The sequence below is a fragment of the Octopus bimaculoides genome, chromosome 29, assembly GCF_046866305.1.
Source record: "Octopus bimaculoides isolate indiv1 chromosome 29, ASM4686630v1, whole genome shotgun sequence".
In the NCBI taxonomy this organism is placed as follows: domain Eukaryota; kingdom Metazoa; phylum Mollusca; class Cephalopoda; order Octopoda; family Octopodidae; genus Octopus; species Octopus bimaculoides.
The window spans coordinates 5274356-5301647 of record NC_142956.1 but is presented as its reverse complement, the minus strand read 5'-3'; the positions used below and the strand labels follow the sequence as shown (position 1 = coordinate 5301647).

The 27292-nt window shown below is 36.7% G+C and overlaps 2 protein-coding genes across 2 annotated transcripts in view; one reads left to right on the top strand and one right to left on the bottom strand.

Moving 5' to 3' along the window:
• LOC128251222 (uncharacterized) overlaps nucleotides 1-21265 on the bottom strand; it is a 61057-nt gene extending 39792 nt beyond the window's left edge. The window contains exons 1-2 of the mRNA XM_089345700.1: nucleotides 18618-21265; nucleotides 14652-14723 (exon numbers count right to left, since the gene is read on the bottom strand). Coding sequence (XP_089201826.1) covers nucleotides 14652-14723; nucleotides 18618-18715 — 170 coding nt within the window. The 5' untranslated portion in view covers nucleotides 18716-21265. The remainder of the gene's footprint in view (nucleotides 1-14651; nucleotides 14724-18617) is intronic.
• LOC149130311 (adhesion G protein-coupled receptor G6-like) overlaps nucleotides 1-27292 on the top strand; it is a 564593-nt gene that overhangs the window by 288182 nt on the left and 249119 nt on the right. The window lies entirely within an intron of this gene.

The following is a 27292-nucleotide window of genomic DNA, read 5'->3' as shown; positions in this document are numbered from 1 at the left end:
GATGTCACAGGGGCAGGATGATCTGCCTTAAATGATATATTTTTTATGCCAGACACATTCGAGGGTCTCTACCATAACGGTTAGCAAAATAGGAGTAATCTGGTCCCTGCTAAAAGTGGTGTGGTGGCACGGATTCGAATGATCTAGAACGAGGGTAATGTTTTAAAATGTTCAGGCCCGCAACCCTCCTAACTGCAGATCTGACGATTTTCGACCTCGTGTAATCAGAAAGGTTGCTGCGTGTCGTCGATGCTCTGATAGATGATGCTCAGATATATGCCTTATCAAACAGATCTATCCATTACAACTTCCTTCTCGTATGGTACGTCATAGAAAGGATGAATAAAGAATTCTGTACGAATAGTTCAGAGCCATTGCGAATAGTTGAATGCCAATACTAGGCGGCTGACCTGAATGACACTGATTTGGGGTTCATCTTCAGAAGCTCGAACGCTGTAATTTACAAGAGCCTCCCGGTACTCAGAGTAAATGATCACGTGTTGGAAACATTTATATGGAGAAGAACGAGAAAAGGCGATGGTGAAATGGTTAGCGCTGTGCGGAAGACGTTCAGACACTTATAGATTTATAAACTTTTTAAATACCATTTGAAAAGAAATGTGACGGTTGAGATAGAAGATGTGGCGAGGAAGGCTGATCTATCACCTATAGTCTGTTTAGTACGGTGGAAAATGATGATGGTTAAGGAGTTGCGTTACGTATGGAGTTTTTTGTACAATCTTAGTATGTTTCCAATTTATTGACAGGTTTTGTTGTTAATCGATCTTTTATTATTGTTTACCCTTTTATAAAACAACCCGCAAGTTACGTTTATCTTCTACTTCGGGTTTTGTAAACCATGACGGCAATAAAAAGTGAAATATTATTATTATTATTATTATTATTATTATTATTATTATTATTATTATTATTATTATTATCATCATCATCGTCCATTATGAAAGACTCACGATATTTCTTAATTACCGTTTATTTTTACTTGAAAGTAGGCAACAATAAATTACCAAAGTTTTCAAGTAGTGCCTTCTCCTGTGACTCAAAGAGACAATACTCTCATAAGAAAGCCAGCTGTACACAACAATGCTGTTTTCTACATCGCCTCCAGCCTGACAGCAGATCCAATATTCTTAATATGTTTTCAAAGCACTTGGAAACTGTTCCTAAGTCCACAATTACCACTGGTATCACCATAAGTTTCCTCATGCACCATAACCATAGTAACTAAGATTTCACCATATTTTCCGTTTCCTTACATTTCATCCTCGAATCGGCTGGTATTGCAATATCTATTATCTTAACTTCTTTTTCATGTTTATGGATAAGTAAGATATCTGGTCGCCTCGCGTCTATATTTTCGTCGCACTGCATGTTAAAATCCCAGACTATTTTCAAATGTTCGTTTCCAATACTCCCTCTGATTTGTGTTCATACCATTATTCGGTTCTCTCCACGTTTGCTTAACCGCACAACAGCCAGCGGACATATCTGTTCACATTGTTGTGTCTCTTTTTATATTTGTGTTGTGCAAGCTTACAACACTCACTCACAATATGGCTTATACTTTCTCCCTTCTCAGAGTACATCATGCACTGAGGAGAGTCAGTGCTTATATCACTGTGATATTTGAGTGGTTTGTTATAAAAGCTTTTTCCTTGAGCGCTACACACTATTATTATTATACTTCAGTAGTTTTATTTTTATAACGTGCTTTCACTTCACTACTGAGTGCAGCTCTGTGCGCCTTGGGTATGTGCTGTGGTTTGCTGTGGTGCTCTTATAGTTACTGTATTGAAAGTGCTTTGGGTAGGATGTGTGTTGTGCCCAGTAGTGCAATTTTCTGTATGCTATATATATTTGTAAGTCCTGGTGTTTTTGTTATGTATTTGAATATTTTTTTATTATACCTAAGGCACCTACTATGATAGGAATTGTTTCTGTTTTTAGATTCCACATTCGAGTTACCTCTATTGCCAGGTCTTTGTATTTTGAAAGTTTTTCCATTTCTTTTAGAGAGACGTTGTTATCTGCTGGTATTGAAATATCAATTAGAAAGCATTTTTTCTTCATGATCTTTGACAACTATATCTGGTCTATTGGCCTTAATTTCTCTATCTGTGTGTATTGGCATATCCCAGAGTATGGTTGCTTTCTCGTTTTCTGTTACCTTTTCTGGCGTGTGTTTATACCATCTTTTTCTGTTGTTATTCCATAGTGTTGGCATAGCTTCCAGTGTATATAGGTCCCAGTTCTGTCGTGTCTGTAAATATATTCCTTCTTAGCCAGGACTGGGCAGCCAGAAATAATATGATTTATTGGTTCTTGTCCATCTCCACACATTCTACAGTTACATGTTATGTTTCTTTTCATTATATGTTTTTGGTAATTTCTGTTGGGGAGGCTTTGGAATTGTGTAGCAATTAAAAATCCTTCAGTCTCTGCTTTGAGTCCTGAGCTCCTCAACCATCGCTGGGATTTTTCTCTGTCTATTTCTTTTGCATTTAGTTTAGCCCAGTATTTACCATGTAGGGGCTTTTCTTGACATCGTTTTATCATGGTCCTTTGCTGTTCTAGTTTTAGTTTGGATTTCATTTGTTTTATAGCTTTTGTTGTTTCTTCTTCTTCTTCTTCTTCTTCTTCTTCTTCTTCTTCTTCTTCTTCTTCTTCTTCTTCTTCTTCTTCTTCTTCTTCTTCTTTTTCTTCTTCTTCTTCTTCTTCTTCTTCTTCTTTTTCTTCTTCTTCTTCTTCTTCTTCTTCTTCTTCTTCTTTTTCTTCTTCTTCTTCTTCTTCTTCTTCTTCTTCTTCTTCTTCTTCTTCTTCCTCTTCTTCTTCTTCTTCTTCTTCTTCCTCTTCTTCTTCGTATTTGTTAGGTAGATTGACCTCTTGTTTGTATTTGTTAGCTTCCTTAAATACTGAAAACAGTTTTTTGTTTTGCTCGTGTTTTGTGGCTATTTGTATTAATTTTCTTTGTTTCTGAAGTAGGTATTTTTGCAGTCCTATGGTGGTTATTTTATAATATTTTTGCAGCTGTATAAGACCCCTGCCACCTTCTGTGCGTTGTATATATAGCCTTTCTATGTCAGATTTGGGGTGGTGCATCCTATATCCTGTCATTATTTTTCTTGTTTTCCTGTCTATTTTACATAGTTCGTTTAGTGTCCAGTTAAGGATGTTGTAGCTGTAGCTTATAACTGAGACGGCTAAAGTGTTAATACCCATTATCTTGTTTTTAGCATTGAGCTCTGTTTTTAGTATTGATCTAACTCGTCTATAGTACTCTTTCTTTATGTTTTCTTTCATTTGTGTGTGTTGTATCCTATCTAGTTCATTGACTCCTAAATATTTGTATGGCTGGTTTTCGTCTAGTTCTCATATTTCATTGGCTTTATCTAGTGTGATGTTGCTACTTTTAACTAATTTTCCTCTGTTCAGGGTTGCTTTAGCACATTTTTCTAATCCGAATTTCATATCTATTTCTTTGGTAAATCCGTGTACTGTCTGTAGTAGTGTTTCTAGCTCTTTGTCATTTTTAGCAAATAATTTTATGTCATCCATATATAAAAGGTGGCTGACTGTTTTTCCGTAGCATTTGTAACCGCATCCAGTTCTATTTAGCAATTCAGTTAAAGGTGTGAGTGACAGGCAGAACAGGAGTGGAGAGAGCGTGTCTCCCTGGAATATTCCTCTTCTAATGGGGATGGCTTTCGTTTTCACAAGTCCCTCTTTTGTTTGGAGCTGTAGCACTGTCTGCCATTTGTTCATTGAGTGCTTTATGGCAGCGTTTATGGCAGCGTTTCCAGAATCCACGTGTGGGGAACACTGTCGAAAGCCTTTTGGTAGTTCACCCAGGCCATACTGAGGCCTTTCTTCTTTCTGCGGCTGTCTTCAGTCATGGCTTTATTGATCAATAATTGATCTTTACAGCCGTATGAGCCCTTGCAGCATCCCTTCTGCTCTTCTGGAAACAGGTTGTTATTTTCCAGGTGCTTACTCAATCTCTGCGATATTATTGCAGTAAAGTCTTTGTAGATCGTAGGGAGACAGGTTATAGGTCTATAGTTTTGTGGTTTCTCCGTTTCCGTGGATTTGGGGATTAAGATGGTTTTTCTCTTTCGTGAACCATTCAGGCATTGTCTCTGGTTCTGCTAGTATGTTGTTAAAGTTTTCTGCCAGCTTTTTATGCATTCCTGGCAGGTGTTTTAACCAGAAGTTGGGGATCTTGTCGTGTCCAGGTGCCTTCCAGTTGCTTAGTCTTTGCAGTGTCTGGGTGACCTCTTCAGTTGTTATAGGGGCCCAGAGTTGCTCAGGTGCTAAATTCGTTGTTTTAATGGTCCTTCTCTGGGGTTGTTGCTTCACCGACCATATTTGCTTCCAGAATTCTTCCAGTTCTTCTGCTGCTGGTGCTGCAGTAATGTCTATTTTATTTTTACCCAGTTCTTGGTAGAGTTTTTGGGGGTTGGATTTGAACTGTTTGTTTTGTTCAAAGAAACGTTGGCGTTTCTCATACCGGCGGATCCTTTGTGCTTTGGCAAGGATGTCTTGCTTTAGTTTTTCTTTTGCCTCAGGTAAGTATTTTTCTGTAATGCTGTATTTGTACAGTATTTTTGTTTTCTTCTTGTTATTTGTTGTCTTGATTGTCTACTAATTGCGTTGAGAATCGATAAATCTTTTCTCTTTTTTTAAATTTTGTTCTGGATGTTATTTATCCACAAGGTCTGTTTGGGTGGTAGAACTCCTGTTCGGATGGGTTTGAGTGAGTATCCTGCTTCTTTTGTGGCTGCAGTGGCTGCCGCATATATTATGTCATTTAGCTCAGTGATATTGCCTGTTGTTTCTGTGGTTGTTAGTTCCGTGACGGCCAGGTTTATACTATTTATTATTGATGTTGTTTTATTGTCTATTTTGTTTTTTGAGAGATATAATCTGTGGTCCATTCTAAGATCTGTGGTTTTCAGTTCTTCGGTTATTTTCATTTTCATAGTATCGTAATTATTAGGCTTCCCTTCGTTATTCCCAGGCTTTAGATTTGTTTTGCCTTCCTTTTCATTCATATGCTTGTCTCTGGTGTTCTGGATTGGTACTTTGTGTACATTATTATACATCTCAACGGTCTGGGTTTGTTGTTTTTTGTTTACTTCGTTTTTATCGGAAATGTTACGTTTGTCCTCGTGTTTTGCTTTCTCAGTGTTTATATTATTATTTGGCATTGCTGTGTGACTACTATCTAGATTTTCATGATGTATTTTTCCTTTCAATTGCTCTATTTTTATTTCTGATATTTTTTTTGCTTTTAGAATATATCTTCTTATGTTAGCTAGTTTGTTAGGGTTCATTGTTTTATCGAGGTCTTTATTTAGATTATTTTTCTTCCATATTTTATATGTATGTGTTGTTGCGTTTTCGTTTTTTGGGTAGAGCACTGCTGTGAAATAGGCGTGTAGGATCGAAATGTATTCCTCACGTGTCCATTTATGCCGTGTTGGTTTTGTTTGCGGGACATGAGGAACAACGCCCGGCCCTTTATTTTGACGGTCGTCGTTTTCGTATGGTACTTGTTCGTTCATTTCTGCTGTCAGATTGTTTTGCACGTTCAGATCTTCGTCCTTTTTTCGTAATTAGCTTACAGTACGCACTTCTCGGTTGTTATTTTTGGGTGGAATAATACCGGTGGTATTTAATCTGTTTGTAATTTTTTTGTACATGGTGTTTTGGGGTTCGAAGATGGTCTGATTTTGATGTAACACGTGTGTTTACGATCGCCGTGCGGGTAGTGGAGGTATCAAGTTAAAATACATCATTATATTTGGAAAGATAGAAATAAATTTCAATGAGTATTACTTGCTCGGATATAATCCAACCCTTTGTCAGCTATTTTTGGCTCCATGCGATGTCTTTATTTCCGATGTTTTTGGATAAATTTCGGAGGAGTGATTTATCGTTCTCACATGTTATGCATCCCCGGTGTAGTCTCTTATAATTATTATTATTATTATTATTATTATTATTATTATTATTATTATTATTATTATTATTATTATTATCATTGATTAAGAGAGCAGTGTATGCCATGAAAGTGAAACTGGGGTAAAATATACGGAGCCCAGTATACCAATCATGACTACTCGTCTGATAAGGGTACACCAGGCACATGCATCACAACCATGAGCACGCGATATGTTGATCTCATATGAAGATAAACAGCGCATGACCTCGCAGGTGGGGCCGAATTAGAATTTTTTTCAGGTCGAATAGCCCATCCCAATCAAATGGTCCTTAAATAAGGGTTGTTTAAGGATGTTGAAGGAAACATGCATATTTCCAGAGGTGAATTATTCAAAGTCCAAAGAATTCCTCTCAACGCATGGCTATGATGGTCCCCCACTACTTTTGCTTCTGACAAGCCATGCTCAACTGGTTAAGGTAAAACAACTGACAAACAAATCTGCGGTATTGAGCAGAATATTTGCTTATTCAGTAGTCTTATTTTAATCACGTGCTTTCACTGCACTACCGGACGTAGATCTGTGCGCCTTGCGCATGTGATGTAGTTTGTTTCGCTGCTCTTATTTTCGCTTTATTGAAAGTGATTTTCGTAGGACGTGTGTGGTGCGTAGTAGTGTTGTTACTCTATTTCCAGATCTTTCTCAAAGTTTCTCCTTTGTTTGTATTGATACATCGATTAGAAAGCATTTCTTCACTACGTGGTCCTAGACAACTATATGCGGGGTGTTAGTATTTCTCTGTGTTTATTGGCATATCCTCAGACTATTGTTGCTTACTCATTTTTGTGTCACTTTCTAGCATGTGTCTAAACCATCTTTTTTCTGTTGTTATTCCATAGTGATGGCATAGCTTCCAGTGTATATTGGTCCCAACTCTGTCGTGTCTGTGAATATATTCCTTCTCAGCCAGTACAGGGCAGCTAGAGTTTGATAATTTCTGGTGGGGAGGCTTATTATTATTATTATTATTATTATTATTATTATTATTATTATTATTATTATTATTATTATTATTATTATTATTATTATTATTTTTATTATTGAATGAGAGATCAGTGCATGCCATCAAAGTTACACTGGGGTAAAATACACGAAACCCAACATAACCGTCGTGACTACCCGTCTGATAAGGGTACACCAGGCACATGCATCAGAACCATATGTGCGCGACATAGTGATCTCATATCAAGATAAACAGCGCATGACTTCGCAGGTGGGGCCCAATTAAAATTTCCTTCAGTTCTAGTAGACCGTTCTGCTCAAAAGGTCCCTGAATAAGGTTTGTTTAAGGATGTTGAGCAAAACACCCATGTTTCCAAAGGTGAATTATTCAACCCCCAAGGAATTCCTCTCAACACATGGCTATGATGCTCCCCCGCTACTCCTGCTTGTGATCAGAGATGCACATATCGTCAGCCACCAAGGGACATGCTCAACTTTTAAGGTCAAACAACTGACAAGCAAAGCTGTGGTATTAAGCAGAATATTTGCTGTTGCCCATCTTTTATACCAAGACAAAACAATATACATGATAACACTTCCAAACAATTAAGATCAGCAGCCATAAGAGCCACTGCCTGATACTGCATCCGGGCTTTATTCTTGTTGTTGTTGTTGTTGTTGTTGTTCTTCTTCTTCTTCTTCTTCTTCTTCTTCTTCTTCTTCTTCTTCTTCTTCTTCTTATTATTATTATTATTATTATTATTATTATTATTATTATTATTATTATTATTATTATTATCATTATTATTATTATTATTATTATTGTTACTGTTGTTGTTGTTGTTGTTGCTATTGCTGTTGTTATGGAGTGAAAGAGTAACTCATGCCATCAAAGTAGCATTGGGGTACAAGTATATGAAGCCCAATATACCCATCATGACTAAAAGTTTTATATGTGTACACCTCTTATATGCATCACAACCATACGTGTGCAACATGTTGAACAGCGCATGACCTTGTTGATGTTACCCAGTTAGAATTTTCTTCAGGTTGAGTAGCATATCCCACTCAAAAGGGTCCTGAGTAAGAGTTACTGCAGGGTGTTTAAGGAAACACCCATGTGTCCGGCGTTTAATTATTCACACCGAAACGAATTCCTTTCAACATATGATAAACTGGTTGAGGTCAAACAACTGACAAGCATGTATGTGATATTGGGCAGAATATTTGCTGTATCCCAACTTTTATATCAAGACAAAACAATGTGCATGTTAACACTTCCAATCAGTTAAGATCAAAAGCCATGAGAGCCACTTCCTGGTACTGCATCAGGGCATTTATTCGTATCATCATGATCATCATCATCATGATCATCATAATCATCATGATCATGATTATGACCATCATCAACAACATCATCATCATCGTCATTATTATCATTATATAGTTGACATGTATTTGTACAAGACCTCCCGAAACACACGAGCTGGAAATACCCTACAACCGACATATTACAACAGATGGACATCCACGCCCGTCATCAAATGACCAAAAGATAAATAATGAAAATTGGTCAAGGGGAAATAATAAGTTCTTAAGACTTAATATCGAAAATTAATGGAAAAGTAGAATATAAAAACCATAGTTCAAATCGTTCCCACCAAAGAGATTATTAAGCAAAAAGTATGTGCTACAGCTGCCCGCAGAGCATGGTATGAAGGGAGCGTGAGATTCTTCAAGGACGAAATGTTAAAAAATAACCCAAAAACATTTTGCAGGGGGATAGGGAAAATACCAGATACAGTAAAGTCTCTTCTCTCATAGAAGTGCATGCATTTTGGAATAAAAATTGGGAATGAGAAAACATACAATAAAAAGGTCTCTTGAATTGATAGAATATCTGCTGACTTAGACTCCATAGAAAAGAAAAGGCGGGAGAGTCTCAGGAAATCAAACAAATGGAAGTCTCCAGGGTAAGATAAAATTCTTAAGTTCTGTTTGAATGCCTTCCCAGAGAATGATGCACTGCTAATAACACTTTACTACAATGTTTTGCAATAACCTAGTATGGTTCCCTATTGGTTAGTTAATAGTGTTACATTCCCACTACCAAAAAATGAAGAAACAAATGAACCAAAACATTATAGACCCATAAACTGTCAAACGCATATATATATTTTGTCTTTTTATTTATTAGTAGTGTTGGTTAATATGTTTTCTTAAAATTTATGTTTCTTTTTAGATATCATCAAAAAAAGGTAATTAAAATTAATTAAAATGATAGATCTATCGGAATTTCAAAGATGTCAAATTGTTAGACTGCCGGACTCTTACTCGAATTGTTAGAAAGAATCACAAGAGTACAGCTCCCAAAATTATTGCAGAACCTAGTTTCCACAAAAACTGTTCGCCGGGAGCAGCACCATATGAAAGTTTATTTGTTTGAAATTTAAAGGTGTTCCCTTATTTTGCCCAACCCCTGTAAGTAATTAAGAAGATTGTCAATAACAACACAAGAATTCGTCGATAGCCTGGTTAGACTATAAAAACGCTTTTGATAGTCTACCACTTAGCTGGATTAAGTAATGTCTGCAAATTTATAACATAGCGCCTACACTGCGAAACTTCATGTCTGTAAGTATGAGATCATGGAGAACCACACTTACTTTGAATAGTGACAATGAATCCCTCAAAGCTGTAAGAATTTCATTTGGCATTTTCCAAGCCGACCGTCTATCACCGCTCCTCTTGTGCATAACCTTAATACCTCTCTCGATATTGCTCAAGGTTGTACAATATAAAATGTTTCATATAAATATAAATCATATCTTAAACATGGATGATTTAAAGCTCGTTGCAAAAAATGACCAACTACTGGGTTATTACCAATTGTTAAACAATTCAGGAATGACATCAGAATGAAATTTGGCCTCGACAAATGTGCAAAAGCTACATTAATCAAAAGAAAAATGATATAAACATCCAACGATAATCTTGACCAAAAAATGTCGTAAAAGAGTTAGAACCAGCCGATGGGTACAAATACTTCGAGGTATTTGAATGTGATAGAATCAAACATTCAATGATGATGGAAAGGATCAGAAGAAAATGTTATCGCAGGGTAAGTGCAATTCTGAAGACAGAGCTGAATGCAAGAAAGAAGATTGAAGAGATCTATACTTTAGCCATATTGGTCTTGAGGTACAGTTTCAATATGGACAAGTTTTGACATTGTTTACAATACATAGAATGTACCACCCTAAGGCAGATATAGACAGACTTTACCTGCCAAGAAAAGAGCGTAGTCGTATACTTTCACGACTGAAATTAACAATGAAGATTTTCACAATTCGCCTAAACACCTGAAAAAATCTGATGATTGGACGATAAAACCCGTTTTAAAGTACGAAAACAAGAGAACATCATACTCAGTAACAAAAGCAAATGAAGAAATATCTAAAGGAATTCCAAACACAACAAACCCCAGAATTAGATGTACAGGAAACAAGCACAGTAAAAACTAAACGAATGAAAACCCATAGTTAAACAGCTGCCTTAGATATTCTTACTGATAAATGACAAAAACCTCTCAATGGTAAATACCCAGAGAGCTAAAAATGCCGAAGTTAGTGTCAATGGTTAATGTTTTCTAGCTTCAAATCAGGAAAAGGAGGATTAATCATACAGCCCAAGATGAAATCCTACCTACAAGGAGCTACCTGGTCAACATATTGAAGAAAGGCAGTGGTGCAACACGTCGTGTAAATGAAACCATTGATCATGGTGTCTCCATTTGCAGTTCCTTTGCTCCCACAGGGTATCTTAACAGGTATGATAGAGCAGCACAGTATATCAACTGGGTAGTTTGCAAAAAACTTGCAATTGCCCCATGATAAAAAATTGTGGGAACACAAACCAGCTCCTGTGCTTGAAATTGACCACATTTCATACGTCTGGAACTTCACCATTCAAAGTGAGCGAAAGATAGATGTAAATACACCGACATTATATTGAATGTATTCAGGCAAAAATTGTGCCTTTTCATTGATATAAATGTCTCAATCGACATAAATGTATCAGTCAAGACCTACCAAAAACTGAGCAAGTATAAAGATCTTGAAATAGAAACTGTCAAAATATGGGACCTGAAGACTAAAACAATACCGCTAATCGAAGAGAATTTCATCGCAGGGTGAGAGCAATACTGAAGACAGAGCTGAACGCAAAAAACAGGATCGAAGCGATCAATGCTCTAGCCATATCAGTCGTGACTTACAGTTTCAATATCGTTAACGGGTCAATTACTGAAATATATAATGTTGATAGAAAAATAGGAAAACTGTTGACAATGCATAGAATGCACCACCCTAAGGCAGATATAGAACGTCTTTATCTGCCAAGAAAAGAGGGAGGCCGAGGACTTCTACAGCTGGCATTAACAATGAAGGTAGCCACAATTGGCCTAGACACCTATCTGAAAAACTCTGAGGACTGGATGCTAAAACTTGTCTCAAAACTTGAAAGCAAGAAAGCATCCTACTCAGTAACAAAACAGGCAAAGGAATATCAAAGTGAATTCCAATTGCAAACAAATTTAAGAATTAGAGGCACTAGAACAAACGCAGAAAAAGCTAAGCGCTTGAAAACCCGTGCTAAAATTGCTGCCTTAGATATTATGACTGAAAAATGGCATGGTAAACCTCTCAATGGCAAATACTCAAAGAGAGCGAATAATGCAGATATTGACAAAGCACTTACCCATCAATGGCTAATGGCCTCTGGCTTGAAATCAGAAACAGAGGAGTTTATCATAGGAGCCCAAAGTCAATGCCTACCTACAAATAACTTCCAGGCCAACATATTAAAGAACGGCAGCTCCCCATTATGTCGTATATGCCAACAACAAAATGAGACCATCGGTCATGTTGTCTCCATGTGCAGTCTGCTTGCGCCTACAGAGTATTTCAACAGGCATGATAGAGTTGCACAATATATTCACTGGGTAACATGCAAGAACCTGGAATTGCCCCATGATAAAAACTGGTGGGAACACAAACCACCCCTAGTACTTGAAAATGATCACGTTCCTTAAATACTGAAAACAGTTTTTTTATTTGCTCGTGTTTTGTGGCTAATTGTATTAGTTTTCCTTGTTTCTGGAGTAGGTATTTTTTTGCAGTCCTATGGCGGTCATTTTATAATAGTTTTCCAGCTGTATAAGACCCCTGTCACCTTCTGTGCGTTGTATATATAGCCGTTCCACATCAGATTTTGGGTGGTGCATCCTATATCCTGTCATTATTTTTCTTGTTTTCCTGTCTATTTTAGATAGTTCGTTTAGTGTCCAGTTAAGGATAATGTAGTTGTAGCTTATAACTGGGACAGTTTTAGCATTGAGCTCTGTTTTTAGTATCTATTATTATTATTATTATTATTATTATTATTATTATTATTATTATTATTATTATTATTATCTGATTGACTTTTGCTTTGTTTTTGTACAAGCAGGTTCCAAATCTCCCCCAGAGACCTCAAGGGACTACAAGTTAGAGTTTCATGTTTGTGTTATGCCTAGGGTATCATATATTTAGTTTTGCACATAGAATTGTCCTAGAGAATGTTTAACAAAACAAGAAAATTATGAATTAGTTTTAAGATTTGAAATTACATAGACAGTATGTTACGTAGTTTATGAGCAGTTTCCATAAACAAAACTCTCTTTTGAATTTCTGCCACTTTAGGGTTTCCTGATATATGAATCACCCCTTTTACTATTATTGCGTGGGCACCTATGACAACAGGTATTGCTTTAGTCTTGAGATTCCACATTTTGCCAACTTCTATCTCAAGATCTTTATAATAGCTCAGTTTTTAGTAGGTCTTCACTGATACATTTATGTCGATTGGGACAGTCATAAATGAGGAGGCATGATTTTTGTCTGAAGTCTTTCAATATAATGTCTGGCCTATTCGCATCTATCTTTCTCTCACTTTGAATGGCGAAGTTCCAGAGGAGTGAGATGTTATCATTTTCAAGTACTAGAGATGGTTTGTATTCCCACCGGTTTGTATCATGAGACAGTTCCATGTTTTGGCAAATTACCCAGTGAATGTATTGTGCAGCTCTATCATGCCTGTTGAGATACTCTGTAGGGGCAAGAAGACTGCAAATGGGGACAACATGATCAATGGTTTCATTTTGTTGTTGACATACACATGTTGGGCTAGTGCCGTTCTTTAATATTTTGGACTGGTAGTTTCTTGTAGGTAGACATTGATCTTGGGCCGCTATGATAAAGCATTCTCCTTCTGATTTTAAACCAGAAGACACTAACTATTGAAGGGTAAGTGCTTTGTCATCATCTACACTATTAGAACCTCTGAGTATTTGCCTTTGAGAGGTTTCACTTGCCATTTATCAGTAAGAAAATGTAAGGCAGCCGGTTTAGCGTGGGTATTCATACACTTAGATTTTTCTGTGCTTGCTTCTAGTACGTCTCATTCTGGGATTTCTTGTATTTTGAATTCACTGAAATATTCATTTGCCTGTTTTGTTGCTGAGTTCTTGATTTCATGATTTCATGAGTTCTTGATTTCATGATTTCATGAGTTCTTGATTACATGGCTTGAGATAAATTTCAACAGCCGGGCAATTGTGGCAATCTTCATTGTTAATTCCAGTTCTAAAAGTCCACAGCCACCCTTTTCTTGGCAGGTAATGTCTTCCTTCTTCTCCTTTCCTTCATCACTGAACGTTTGATTTCGTTCCCTTAAAATGCCCCTAGGTATTTATAGCTCTTTACTGGTTCTAATTCCTTTATGACATTCTGCTCGTCAAAATTATCATTGGATGTTTCTGTCATCTTTATTTTGATAAATGTAGCTTTTGCACATTTATCGAGGCCAAATTGCATCCTGATGAAATCACCGTATTGCTTGACAGCCACTTATTATTATTATTATTATTATTATTATTATTATTATTATTATTATTATTATTATTATTATTCCCTGGTTTGAAATTGTGTCGCTTATTGTGCAGTATTACTACAGCATAAGTCTGTTTCTGCTACTTGAACAATATGCCCAGAGAAGGGCCGATCAACTTACCTACTGTTCGGAAGTACATTTTAACAGCCTGTATACATGACCTAAAGAATTTTGTGCTATATCGAAAGTGCTCTCTTCTTTCTCTTCTTCCCAAATAGCAACATCTTGATTTTCTTTTGTATCCATGTATTTAATCGATGTTGGTGTTTGCGCTTGGTAAGACCAATCAGCATATACATTTGTACAAACTTGTTAAACATCTAGCAGCCATTTTCTCATTGCAACACTATCAAATGTTCTTCTGACCGTGTTTTTTCACCTCGTAAAATGTGTTATGATCTGCTTAATACTTCCGGCCCAAGACGAAACATTAAAGGACTATATATTTTTCTTCATATTCATGCACACATATACACATGCCCATACACACACTTTACACAAAATACCAAACAGCGATGATGTAGAATCCAAAGACATATGATCAAGCACATTGTCACACAGATGTTCACATACACATATATAGAGAGAATGTGATTTAGAGAGGGACAAACGAATGTTAAGTAAGTATTATGGCAAGATATTAAGTATGTGGAAATATATAGTCAAAGAAAAAGTATCAGCAAAACTGGTCAAACTTACAAACGTCTTAAGGCTGGAAGATTTGCAAACGACCCATTTTCAATTCTGACGATTTTATTATTGGATACAAATCTGAAAAACAGAAGAGATGTGTCATAAATTTCAAATATTACGTCCAACAAATTAGATGCAGAAATAGAAGTAATATAAATATAAGTGAAAGAATTAAGTGAATATGACAATGTAAATGATGAGTTAAGAATGTAATGAATATAATGATGAGGGATGTAGTAATGTTATGTGATGATGCAGGCGATAATGATTATGACGATGACATTGGTGGTGACAGATTTAGTGGTGGTGAAGTTGTCCCGGTCTGCTCGCAATGCAGCTCTGGTTTATGAGTGATAAGGATGATAATGATGGTGAAGATGACGATGGTGATCATGACGATGATGAAGATGTCAACTACAATGACGACGAGGATGATGATGATGATGATTATCATTATAATGGAGGCTAGAGCTAAACTTTGTGATTATGATGAGGAAGAGGACGCTGATATAGAAAGTAAAAAAAAACTATAATAAAAGTGGAGGATGAGAAAACGAAGAAATTAAACACGAGTAGATAAGGAGAAACGGGGGACGTCTATCTATCTATCTATCTATCTATCTATCTATCTATCTAATATTCAATCCTTCTATCTATTATTCTATCCTTCTATCTATTTATCTATCAATATATAGCTGGATATGTAGGTAGATAGATCGCCAGAGAGATAGAGATACACAAACACACACACACACACACACACACACACACATACACACACACACACACACACACGCACAAGCATATATGGTTCTGTATATGTAACATATAAGTACATTCATTTATTCATTGAGTTCTTTCAGCAATTTTACAGAGGCCATGCTAGAGAACGGTGTTTATTCGAAAACATCAAACCTAGGACTTATTCGTTGTTAGACTAGTACTTATTCTATCGGTCTCTTATTCTCAAACGCTAAGTTACATTTTCGCCTTGTTTGAAGTGAGAAATCTATTAATATTCTTCAATGAGCAGGTATTCCAATGAGGAAGAATTCATAGGAGATGCCATGAGACTCGACGTTTTAATTGAAGAATTGCTGTTACCGGGAGATACTATTCAAATGTAAGACATGGATAAAAAGAAAACGAAAAATAAAACATTCAATTTTGCGCCGGTCGTTAGTGTCACATGAGAAGATGTTAGTATCGAGAAAGACGAAATAGCCAAGTACAAGTGCCTTCAAGAGGGAGGGACAGAAAGTAAAACTAAATCCGCCCGGGTAAGTCATCTACACCACACATAAAACTTTGATATATAAAACCTTTTTGGATAAAAAACAAAAAGATTGATATGGCCTAAAAGGAGGCCATAGAGAAATGTCTACAACCTATATGGCAGGATGCAACATATATAACAAGAGGAGGTCAGTTCATCACATTGGAGATAATTTTCAAACGGAGGAAGCCATGCAATATTCAACAACAACGTTCACATCAGCCGTGTTGTTTCAACCGCAACATACCTTGGAGGACGTACTTCCAAGATAAAGCTAGGAGACGTACCGCCAGAAGTTGATGTTCCATGGCGTACGGCAGCTCTAATACTCGGATTAGAAAACAAGATTACCATCCTTCAAGCAACCAAATTTCACCAGCAAAACTGGAAGAGCAGGGATTAGATAAAGTATTCCAAGCAGCCTCTACCGACCTGGAAAAATTCTGGACTAAACTTTAATTAGTGAAGACATCAAATTAAGTTCATGGTTGAGGGGCAAAAGCTGCGCAGCTGTAAGTGTGGCCAAATGGGCCATATAAGCGTAGGATGCTCTCCACCAACGTCACTTATAACAACCGCAAAACGACACTCACACCATCCGATAGAACCACAATGGATACAGAGATGATAGCGGAAACCCCAAATCAAATCTACTAAAAGAGTGGTGCCAGAGTCTGAAGCTCAGAAAAAACAGGAAATAGATTGGACTACCGTCACGCAAAAAAGCAGAAAATGTTAGAGCCCCGCCCAGCTTCCATTGCCAATAATACGAACACAAGCACAGAAAACCCCAAACCCGCCACCCCTGGACCCCCTAACACGCATTCTGCATCATAGGCATAATCTCTAACAATAACGAACCAATGCAAGTAACAGAAAAATTCTCATCGAGAAAACCAAACCAAGAACCACGTTACTCCAACATTCCACCTCCCATCGAGATCTATCAAATCTATTAGATATACATTTTTAAAACATTCATTCACTGAAGATATTGGAGCATTCCAGTAACCTGTACAAAAATGTTCACCCTTCCCCCGCCCCCCAAAAAACGACGGAAGGAATGTGGATGGTGAATTACCCTCCAGTCTCCTCTAAATGTAAGAAAACTTAGGTTGAATAAATATACGTGGCCTCGGGTCGGAATGGCAGCAAAGGTGTCTCCTTGACGACATCGGGTTGCATAGAATAGATTTAGTAGATACTACTGAAACAAGACTGAGTGGACTGCAGGCTTTTTCACCCCTGCTAAATTGCTACGAGAAATTTAATTCTCCTTGCCAACCTGGAGTGTAAGGAGGGGTTGCAGTTCTACTTAGGAAAAATCTGGATTTAGAGATAAGAATTTAGAGATAAGAATTGGAGGGCAGGTTAGTAATCCTTGATGTGACGCACAGTAGCGGTAAATCTTCCAAGTTGGTCGTTGTCTACACTTCTTGCGGAGCATGGAAGTCTGACTATTTCAGAAGTCAAGAGAATTTTCTAGGTACGTCCAAACACTTTAGTGTTGTTAGGGGAATCTAACACAATCTGCGACGCACGCATAGATTGTGTTGGCTCGAAACGGATATGAGAGGGTCTTCTTAGTCGTTTTCAGCTGGCAGACCGATTCACACTCGATCACCAGGACGTTCCATTGTGGACATGGGCGAATAACGATGGGTCTTCCAGATCTTATCTACACAGGAATATTGTTAGAATTAAAGATAAGAACATAGATAGTTGTCCACAACATCATATTGTCAATCACAGTGATCACAATTTGTAACCTACAGATTTGACTTAGATAGTATGTGTAGACAGAAACCAGGTTACTGGAAGTTAAGCAGGTCGCTTTTGGCCTATGAAGCCTGCAGGAACCAGGTTACGTAGTTAGTGATGAGGGCGTTGACTGGTACCATTATTAGCAAAAAATTGTGGTATGCCCTCAAAAGAGTCATTAAATTTGCGTCCATTTGATTTAGTAAGGATCTAGTTAGTAATAGAATAGAATAGAATGAGCTTCAGTTAAGGCGCTAGAGTTTTAGCTGTGCGGTTGGCGCTCGACCAACATCTCAAAGCGAAGCACAAAAAACGCTTTGTCAGGGGTATGTTGCGTGCAATAGGACAACAGAGAATCAACGTTGCCAGATGGGCCCATGTGTTAGGCACCCAACGTGGCAATAATGTAATAATAAGACTTTTGAGGGACCAACATGAGCACTCATTAAACAAACCTGAGATGTGCAAAGAGTTTCACGAATATTTCACACAGTTGTTCGGGAGTGTCGGTGTGGCGGTGGGACGGAGCGTAGGGAGGACCTCACTGACTCGTGTCGGTTTGCCGCGTCTCTCAGGGCGGGAAGCGGAATGCTGTGAAAGGCTGATCCCAGCTGTGAAAGGCCGATCCCAGCTGTGAAAGGCCGATCCCAGCTGTGAAAGGCCGATACGAACTCTATTACACTATGCCAGACATGTTTGGGCACCTACTTGCATGCGTGTATACCAATAGGAAGCAGAACAGTTGTATTCCCAAGTCTGTGAGCCGGGGGATTATGACGCTGCAAAGAAAGGCCTACAATAAGGGGGGTGTAATTTTAGGCCCTGCACTCTGCTTAATGCAAAACTGAATATTTTGGCCGGGGAATTATCAAAAAGTGTGGGTGGACTTATTTGAGAGGCACAAACCACGTAGGTCAATTCACGACAGTCTTTACCTTATGCGCTGTACCTTAGAGAGGGTAAATAGATTTCCTGGAAGGATAGAGCCATGATCCATTTTGACTAATCTAAAGCGTTTGATAGGGTTGACCATCAGTTTCTAGTGGTGGTCTTTGCGGCTGTCGGGTTTGGCTCGCCGTTCCTTGGGTGGATCACCAATTTAGAGAGCAACATCGAATCGATCGTTTCGGAACTGTTCTGCATTGAGCGCTCGGTATGGCAAGGATGTCCTCTCTCCCCACTTCTGCATGTTTTGTCCCTCAATGTATTGCTGCGAAAGCTGGAGGTTAAGAGAGGCATGCCGCGAGATCTAAGATGTGGAAAATCGATTTTGGTGTATGCAGACGACATCACCGTCATCGTATCCCGGATCGAACACTTACCGTGGGTAGGTAAGGCATTAAGGGGTTACGAGGCAGTGACAGGGGCAAACATTAACCGGAATAAGTCGGTCAGCTTGCAACTCAGCACATGGAGGGGCAAGTCGATATCGCCCAACACCATCATTGGACGATGGACGGACGGACCGGTAAAAATGTTAGGTGTCAGGTTTGGTCCAGTACTCCAGTTTGGCCAGTACTCTGGTTTGGTCCAGTATTCTTATTTTGTTTTTCTTTATCCATGTAGACAGTAGGAGCCACCTACTCTGAGTATTTTACTTTTTCAATTACCCCTATGTTTTCCAATCTTTTTAGTTCCTTTTCGGTCTGAACACCGGAACCATATTTTCTTTCAACTCATATTTTACTGTGATTTGTTCACACGTTCCGAGTTCCTTCCAAGACGACAAGGGGGTATATCTTCTTTAATTTTAAATTCAATTTTTCCGACGCATTATCTGACACGGAATGTGACACGTTCACCTTCTTACATAATGTATTCAATGGTGGATCCCACAGGCCGAATTCTTCCATTAAATCTGTGCTGAACAGATTCATTGTATTTTTAGATACCATTATTTTATTTTTCCGCGTCATTTCTTTAAGTTTTATTTATGGCGAAATTTCGCCCAAGAATTGAACTCGTTGCCCCGACACAACGTGAAATATCTTGGTATTTTTTGTATACCGGCTTTCCTATCTTAATCCATATTGACGTACTAGTTATCGATACGCCTGAACCGGTATCTAATTGCATTTTCGGTGTTCTATGCTATAATTTAATTTTGTTGAGTAGACTTTCTTCGGTTTCTGATTTTTGACATTTTTCTTCAACCAGCTTATTGACAAGCTGTACCGGATTTTACTGCACTTAAAACTCTTTAGCTTTGAAGGGAAAATCCTTCCTAAAATTCAGATCTCTGCAAACATATCACGGTTTCACATTTATCTGTCTTTTTTGGAATACTTTCGTTACACGTTTGTACACTATTATTATTATTATTATTATCATTATTATTTTTCTTCTTATTATTATTATTCTTTTTTGTTTTTCTTGTATCTTCTCGAAGGTGAATTATTTGTTGGCATTCCTCGGCCAATTTATGCTAAGTTAGTTCAACATCTTGATTCAACTTTGATAATATTCTTTTTCTAATGTCCATGTCTTCCGTTGCCACAAGCCCTTTAAAGAACATTTGGCACGAAAACTTTTGTATCTTTATTTTTCCGAGAAAGGCAGCGAAATTGGGTTTTGATGAAGTGATTAATATCTTTAATAATATTTTTAGCGAAAAAAAGTTCAGTGTTTTACATTCTGTGGAAATGTTTGTATTTAAAAAAAGAGTGACTAAACAACATAGGCTGATATTGTTTATAAGGGTTTTGAAAGGTTTAAGCTCAGACATTTAACGCCAGTGACTAAAATGTGAACTGACTTATTACTATAAATTTAAAATCTGTTAGTAATTGGCGTTTCGTGTTCGTAGCAGTTCCCTGTGAGCATTTAATATAGATCGTTGAGTCTCGTATAATAGTAATAGTAGTACGTAGTGTATATGGTTTCTTTCTCCTCAGTGCATATCCAATACAAAAATATAAACGTAGCCAAGAATTAATTGCACGCTTTGGAGTACAAATGGACATGTCAGGTCTCCCGGGCAATTTTATATACTGGCATTATCAATATGGTATTTTTCTGGGGATATTTGATTACTCTTCATATAAGAGATTCCGATATACACTATGAATATGAGTAGGCGTGTTCCTATGAAAATAGCTAAGATCTCAATATCTGACCTGAATGACACTGATTTTGGGTTCATCTTCAAAAGCTCGGACGCTGTAATTTACAAAAGCCTCCCGGTACTTAGAGTAAATGATCACGTGTTGGAAACGTTTATATGGAGAAGAACGAGAAAGAGCTATAGTGAAATGGTTAGCGCTGTGCGGAAGACGTTCAGGACCTTATAAATTTTTTAAATACTATTTGAAAACGAATGCGAAGGTTGAGATAGATGTGCTGCCCAACTTCCGAATCAATTGTTTGGGAAGTGGGTTCATGTGGCAAGGAAGGCTGACGTATCACCTATAGTCTGTTTAGTACGGTGAAAAATGATGATGGTTAAGGAGTTGCGTTACGTATGGAGTTTCCTGTACAATCTTAGTATGTTTCCAATTTATTGACCGGTTTTGTTGTTAATTGATCTTTTATTATTGTTTACACGCAAGTTACTTTTATCTTCTACTTCTTCGTGTTTTGTAACCCATGACTGCAATAAAAATGAAATATCATCATTATTATTATTATTATTATTATTATTATTATTATTATTATTATTATTATTATTATCATCATCATCGTCCATTATGAAAGACTCACTATATTTCTTAATTACCGTTTATTTTTACTTGAAAGTAGGCAACAACAAATTACCAATGGTTTCAAGTAGCGCCTTCTCCTGTGACTCAAAGAGACAATACTCTCATAGGAAAGCCAGCTGTACACAACAATGCTGTTTTCTAGATAGTCTCGTACTTGACAGCAGATCCAATATTCTTAATGTGTTTTCAAAGCTCTTGGAAACTGTTCCTAAGTCCACAATTACCACTGGTATCACCATAAGTTTCTTCATGCACCATAACCGCAGTAACTGGGATTTCTCAATATTTTCCGTTTCCTTACATTTCATCCTCGAATCGTCTGCTATTGCAATATCTTTTATCTTAACTTCCTTTTCATCGTTATGGATAAGTAAGATATCTGGTCGCCTCGCGTCTATATTTTCGTCGCACTGCATATTAAAATCCCAGACTATTTTCAAATGCTCGTTTCCATTACTCCCTCTGATTTGTGTTCATACCATTATTCGTATTTCTCCACGTCTACTTAACCGCACAACATCCAGCGGACATATCTGGCCACATTGTTGTGTCTCTTTTTATATTCGTGTTGTGCAAGCTTACAACACTCACTCACAATATGGCTTACACATTCTGCCTTCTCAGAGTACATCATACACTGAGGAGAGTCAGTGCTTATTTCAATGTGATATTCGAGTGGCTTGTTCTAAAAGCTTTTTCCTTGAGCGCTACACATTATTATTATTATTATTATTATTATTATTATTATTATTATTATTATTATTATTATTATTATTATTATTATTATTATTATTATTATCATTATCATCATCATAATTATTATTCAGTAGTCTTATTTTAATCACGTGGTTTCACTGCACTACCGAAGGCAGATCTATGTGCCTTGTGCATGTGATGTAGTTTGTTGCGGTGCTCTTATTTTCAATCTATTGAAAGTGATTTTCGTAGGATTTGTGTGGTGCCTAGCAGTGCTGTTACTCTATTTCCAGATCTTTTTGAAAGTTTCTGCTTTCTTTGTATTGATACATCGATTAGAAAGCATTTTTTCTCTACGTGGTCTTAGACAACTATATCCGGGATGTTAGTATTTCTCTGTGTTTATTGGCATATCCTAGACTATTGTTACTTTCTCATTTTTCTGTCATTTTCTGGGATTTGTCTATACCATCTTTTTCTGTTGTTATTCCATAGTGTTGGCATAACTTCCAGTGTATATTGGTCCCAACTCTGTCGTGTCTGTGAATATATTCCTTTTCAGCCAGTACTGCGCAGCCACAGTTTGATAATTTCTTGTGGGGAGGCTTATTATTATTATTATTATTATTATTATTATTATTATTATTATTATTATTATTAGTATTATTATTGTTGTTGTTGTTGTTATTGTTGTTGTTGTTGTTGATGATGATGCTGTTGCTGCTGCTGCTGATGTTAATGTTGATGTTGTTTTTGTTATGGCGTGTATATCCCACTCAAAAGAGGCCTGAGTAAGAGTTACTGAAGTATGTTTAAGGAAACACCCATGTTTCCGGCATTTAAGTATTCATACCCAAATGAATTCCTCTCAAGACATGGCTATGATGCTCTGCCACTACTTCTGCGCATGATCAGAGATACACATATCGTCAGCCACCAAAGGACATGCTCAACTGGTTGAGGTCAAACAACTGACAAGCATGTATGTGATATTGAGCAGAATATTTGCTGTATCCCAACTTTTATATCAAGACAAAACAATGTGCATGTTAACACTTCCAATCAGTTAAGATCAAAAGCCATGAGAGCCACTTCCTGGTACTGCATCAGGGCATTTATTCGTATCATCATCATCATCATCATCATGATCATCATAATCATCATGATCATGATTATGACCATCATCAACAACATCATCATCATCATCATCATCATCATCATCATCATCATCATCATCATCATCATCATCGTCATTATTATCACTCTATGGTTGGCTTTTGCTTTGTATTTGTACAAGACCTCCCGAAACACAGGAGCTGGAAATACACTACAACAGATATATTCCAACAGATAGTCATTCACGCCCGAGTGATAATCGAGTTAGATCAATACTAAAAACAGAGCTCAATGCTAAAAACAAGAAAATAGGCATAAACACTTTAGCAGTCCCAGTTATAAGTTACAGCTACAATATTCTTAACTGGACACTAAATGAACTATCTAAAATAGACAGGAAAACAAGAAACATGACAGGATATAGGATGCACCACTCAAAATCTGACATAGAAAGGCTATATATACAACGCACAGAAGGTGGCAGGGGTCTTATACAGCTGGAAAACTATTATGAAATAACCACCACAGGACTGCAAAAATACCTACTCCAGAAGCAAGGAAAACTAATACAAATAGCCACAAAACACGAGCAAAACAAATAACTGTTTTCAGTATTTAAGGAAGCTGACAAATACAAACAAGAAATCATAATACCTAACAAATACGAAGAAGAAGAAGAAGAAACAACAAAAGCTATAAAACAAATGAAATCCAAACTAAAACTAGAACAGCAACGGACCATGATAAAACGATGGCAAGAAAAGCCCCTACATGGTAAATACCGGGCTAAACAAAATGCGAAAGAAATAGACAGAGAAAAATCCCAGCAATGGTTGAGCAGCTCAGGATGCAAAGCAGAGCCTGAAGGATTTTTAATTACTGCACAAGACCAAAGCCCCCCCACCAGAAATTACCAAAAACACATGATGAAAAGAAATATAACAAGTATGTGGAGATGGATAAGAAACAATAAATCATATTATCTCTGGCTGCCTAGTCCTGGCTAAGAAGGAATATATTAACAGACACGACAGCGCTGGGACCTATATACACTGGAAGCTATGCCAACACTATGGAATAACAACAGAAAAAAAGATGGTTTAAACACACGACAGAAAAGGTAACAGAAAACGAGAAAGCAACCATACTCTGGGATATGCCAATACACACACATAGAGAAATTAAGTCCAATAGACCAGATATAGTTGTCAAAGATCATGAAGAAAAAAATGCTTTCTAATTGATGTATCAATACCAGCAGATGACAACGTCTCTCTAAAAGAAATGGAAAAACTTTCAAAATACAAAGTCCTGGAAATAGAGGTAACTCGAATGTGGAATCTAAAAACAGAAACAATTCCTATCATAGTAGGTGCCTTAGGTATAATTAAAAAAATATTCAGACAAATACATAACAAAAACACCAAGGACTTACAAATATATCTAACATACAGAAAATTGCACTACTGGGCACTGCACACATCCTACCCAAAACACTTTCAATACAGTAAACATAAGAGCACCACAGCAAACCACAGCACATACCCAAGGCGCACAGAGCTGCACTCGGTAGTGAAGTGAAAGCAAGTTATAAATATAAAACTACTGAACAATACTACTACTACTACTACTACTACTACTACTACTACTAATACTAATACTACTAATACTACTACTAATACTACTACTACTACTACTACTACTACTACTACTACTACTACTACTACTACTACTAATAATAATAATAATAATAATAATAATAATAATAATAATTGCCCGGATGCAGTACCAGGCAGTGGCTCTCATGACTTCTGATCTTAATCGATTGGAAGTGTTATCATGCACTTTGTTTTGTCTTGGTATAAAAGATGGGCTATTGCAAATATTCTGCTCAATATCACAGATTTGTTTGACCTTAACCAGTTGAGTATGTTCCTTGGTGGCTGACCATATGTGCATCTCTGATCATGAGCAGAAGTAATGGGGGGAGCACCATAGCCATTTGTGGCGAGGAATTCTTTAGTGTTTGAATAATTCACCTTTGGAAACATGGGTATTTTTTCTCAACATCCGTAAACAAACCTTATTTAGGGACCTTTTGAGCGGGATAGGCTACTCGAACTGAAGAAAATTCTAACTGGGCCCCACCTGCGAAGTCATGCGCTGTTTATCTTGATACGAGATCACCATGTCGCGCACAGTTGGTTGGGTTGCATGTGCTTGGTGTACCCTTATCAGACGGTATATTTTACCCCAGTGTCACTTTGATGGCATGCACTGCTCTCTCAGTCAATGATGATAATAATATAAATAATAATAATAATAATAATAATAATAATAATAATAATAATAATAATAATAATAATAATAATAATAATAATGCCCAAAACCTACAAGGCTTTAAACAACAACGACAGGGATTTTACCAACGTCATGCCTTTCACCAATAACAAAAGGGCTTTGACAAAAACTACAGAGTTTTGATTAACAACGACAGGGCTTTGACCAACAACGGCAGGGATTTCTTCAACAACGACAGTGCATTTTAGCAACAATAAAAGGGCTTTGGCCCACAACGACAGAGCTTTGAACTAAAACTACGGCGTTTTGAGCAACAAATATAGGACTTTGACAAACAACGACAGGGATTTCTTCAACAACTGCAGGGCTTTCAACAACGATGACAGGGCTTTCACCAAAAATTACGGGGTTTTGAACAACAACTACAAGCATTTGACCAACAGCTACAGGGCTTTGACTAACAACTACAAGGGTTAGTAAGGATTGTTAAACGATTCAGTGCTAACACCACGATGCAATCTGACCAACTACAACAGGACTTACTAACGATTGATAAACGATTCAGTGATGACACCAGGATGCAATTTGGTCAGGATAAATGTACAAAAGCTATCTTTATCAAAGAAAAAAATGACAGAAACATCTAATGTTAAGCTTGTCCAGCAGAATGTCATTAGAAGTGTTAGAACCAGCGGAGAGCTACAAATACCTAGGGGTATTTGAAGGGAACGGAATCAAATATTCCATCATGATGGAAAGGTTCAGAAAAAAATTTATCGCAGGATAAATACAATACGTAAGACAGAGAAAAATTCCAGAAGCAGGATCGAACCGATCAATACTTTAGCCATACATCTGCTCGTCAAAATTATCATTGAATGTTTCTGGCATTTTCATTTTGATTAAGGTAGCTTTTGCGCATTTATCGAGGCCAAATTGCGTCCTGATGAAATCACCGTATTGCTTAACAACCACTTATTATTATTATTATTATTATTATTATTATTATTATTATCATTATTATTATTATTATTATTATTATTATTATTATTATTATTATTATTATTATTGTTATTATTATTATTATTATTGTTATTGTTATTATTATTATTATTGTTATTATTATTATTATTATAATTATTAATATTATTATTATTATCATTATTATTATCATTATTATCATTATAATTATTGTTATAATAATAATAATTATTATTATTATCATTGTTGTTGTGTTTTTGTTGTTAATAATATTGTTATTATCATTATTATTATTATTATTATTATTATTATTATTATTATTATCACCATTATTATTATTATTATTATTATTATTATTATTATTATTATTATTATTAGTAGTAGTAGTAGTATTCCCTACTTTGAAATTGTGTCGACTATTATAAACATTTATATTGCCAACCACTTTTCGCTCGCCAGTGATTTCATAGTGCAGTATTACTACAGCATAAGTCTGTTTCTGCTACTTAAACAATATGCTCAGAGAAGAGCCGATCATCTTACCTGCTGTTCGGAAGTACATTTTAACAGACTGTATACATGACTTAAGTATATTTGTGCTATATCTCAAGTGTTCTCTCCTTTCTCTTCTTTCCAAATAGCAACATTTTGATTTTCTTTCGTATCCATGTATTTAATCAATGTTGGTGTTTGCGCTTGGTAAGACCAATCAGCATATACATTTGTACAAACTTGTTAAACATCTAGCAGCCATTTTCTCATTGCAACACTATCAAATGTTCTTCTGACCGTGTTTTTTCACCTCGTAAAATGTT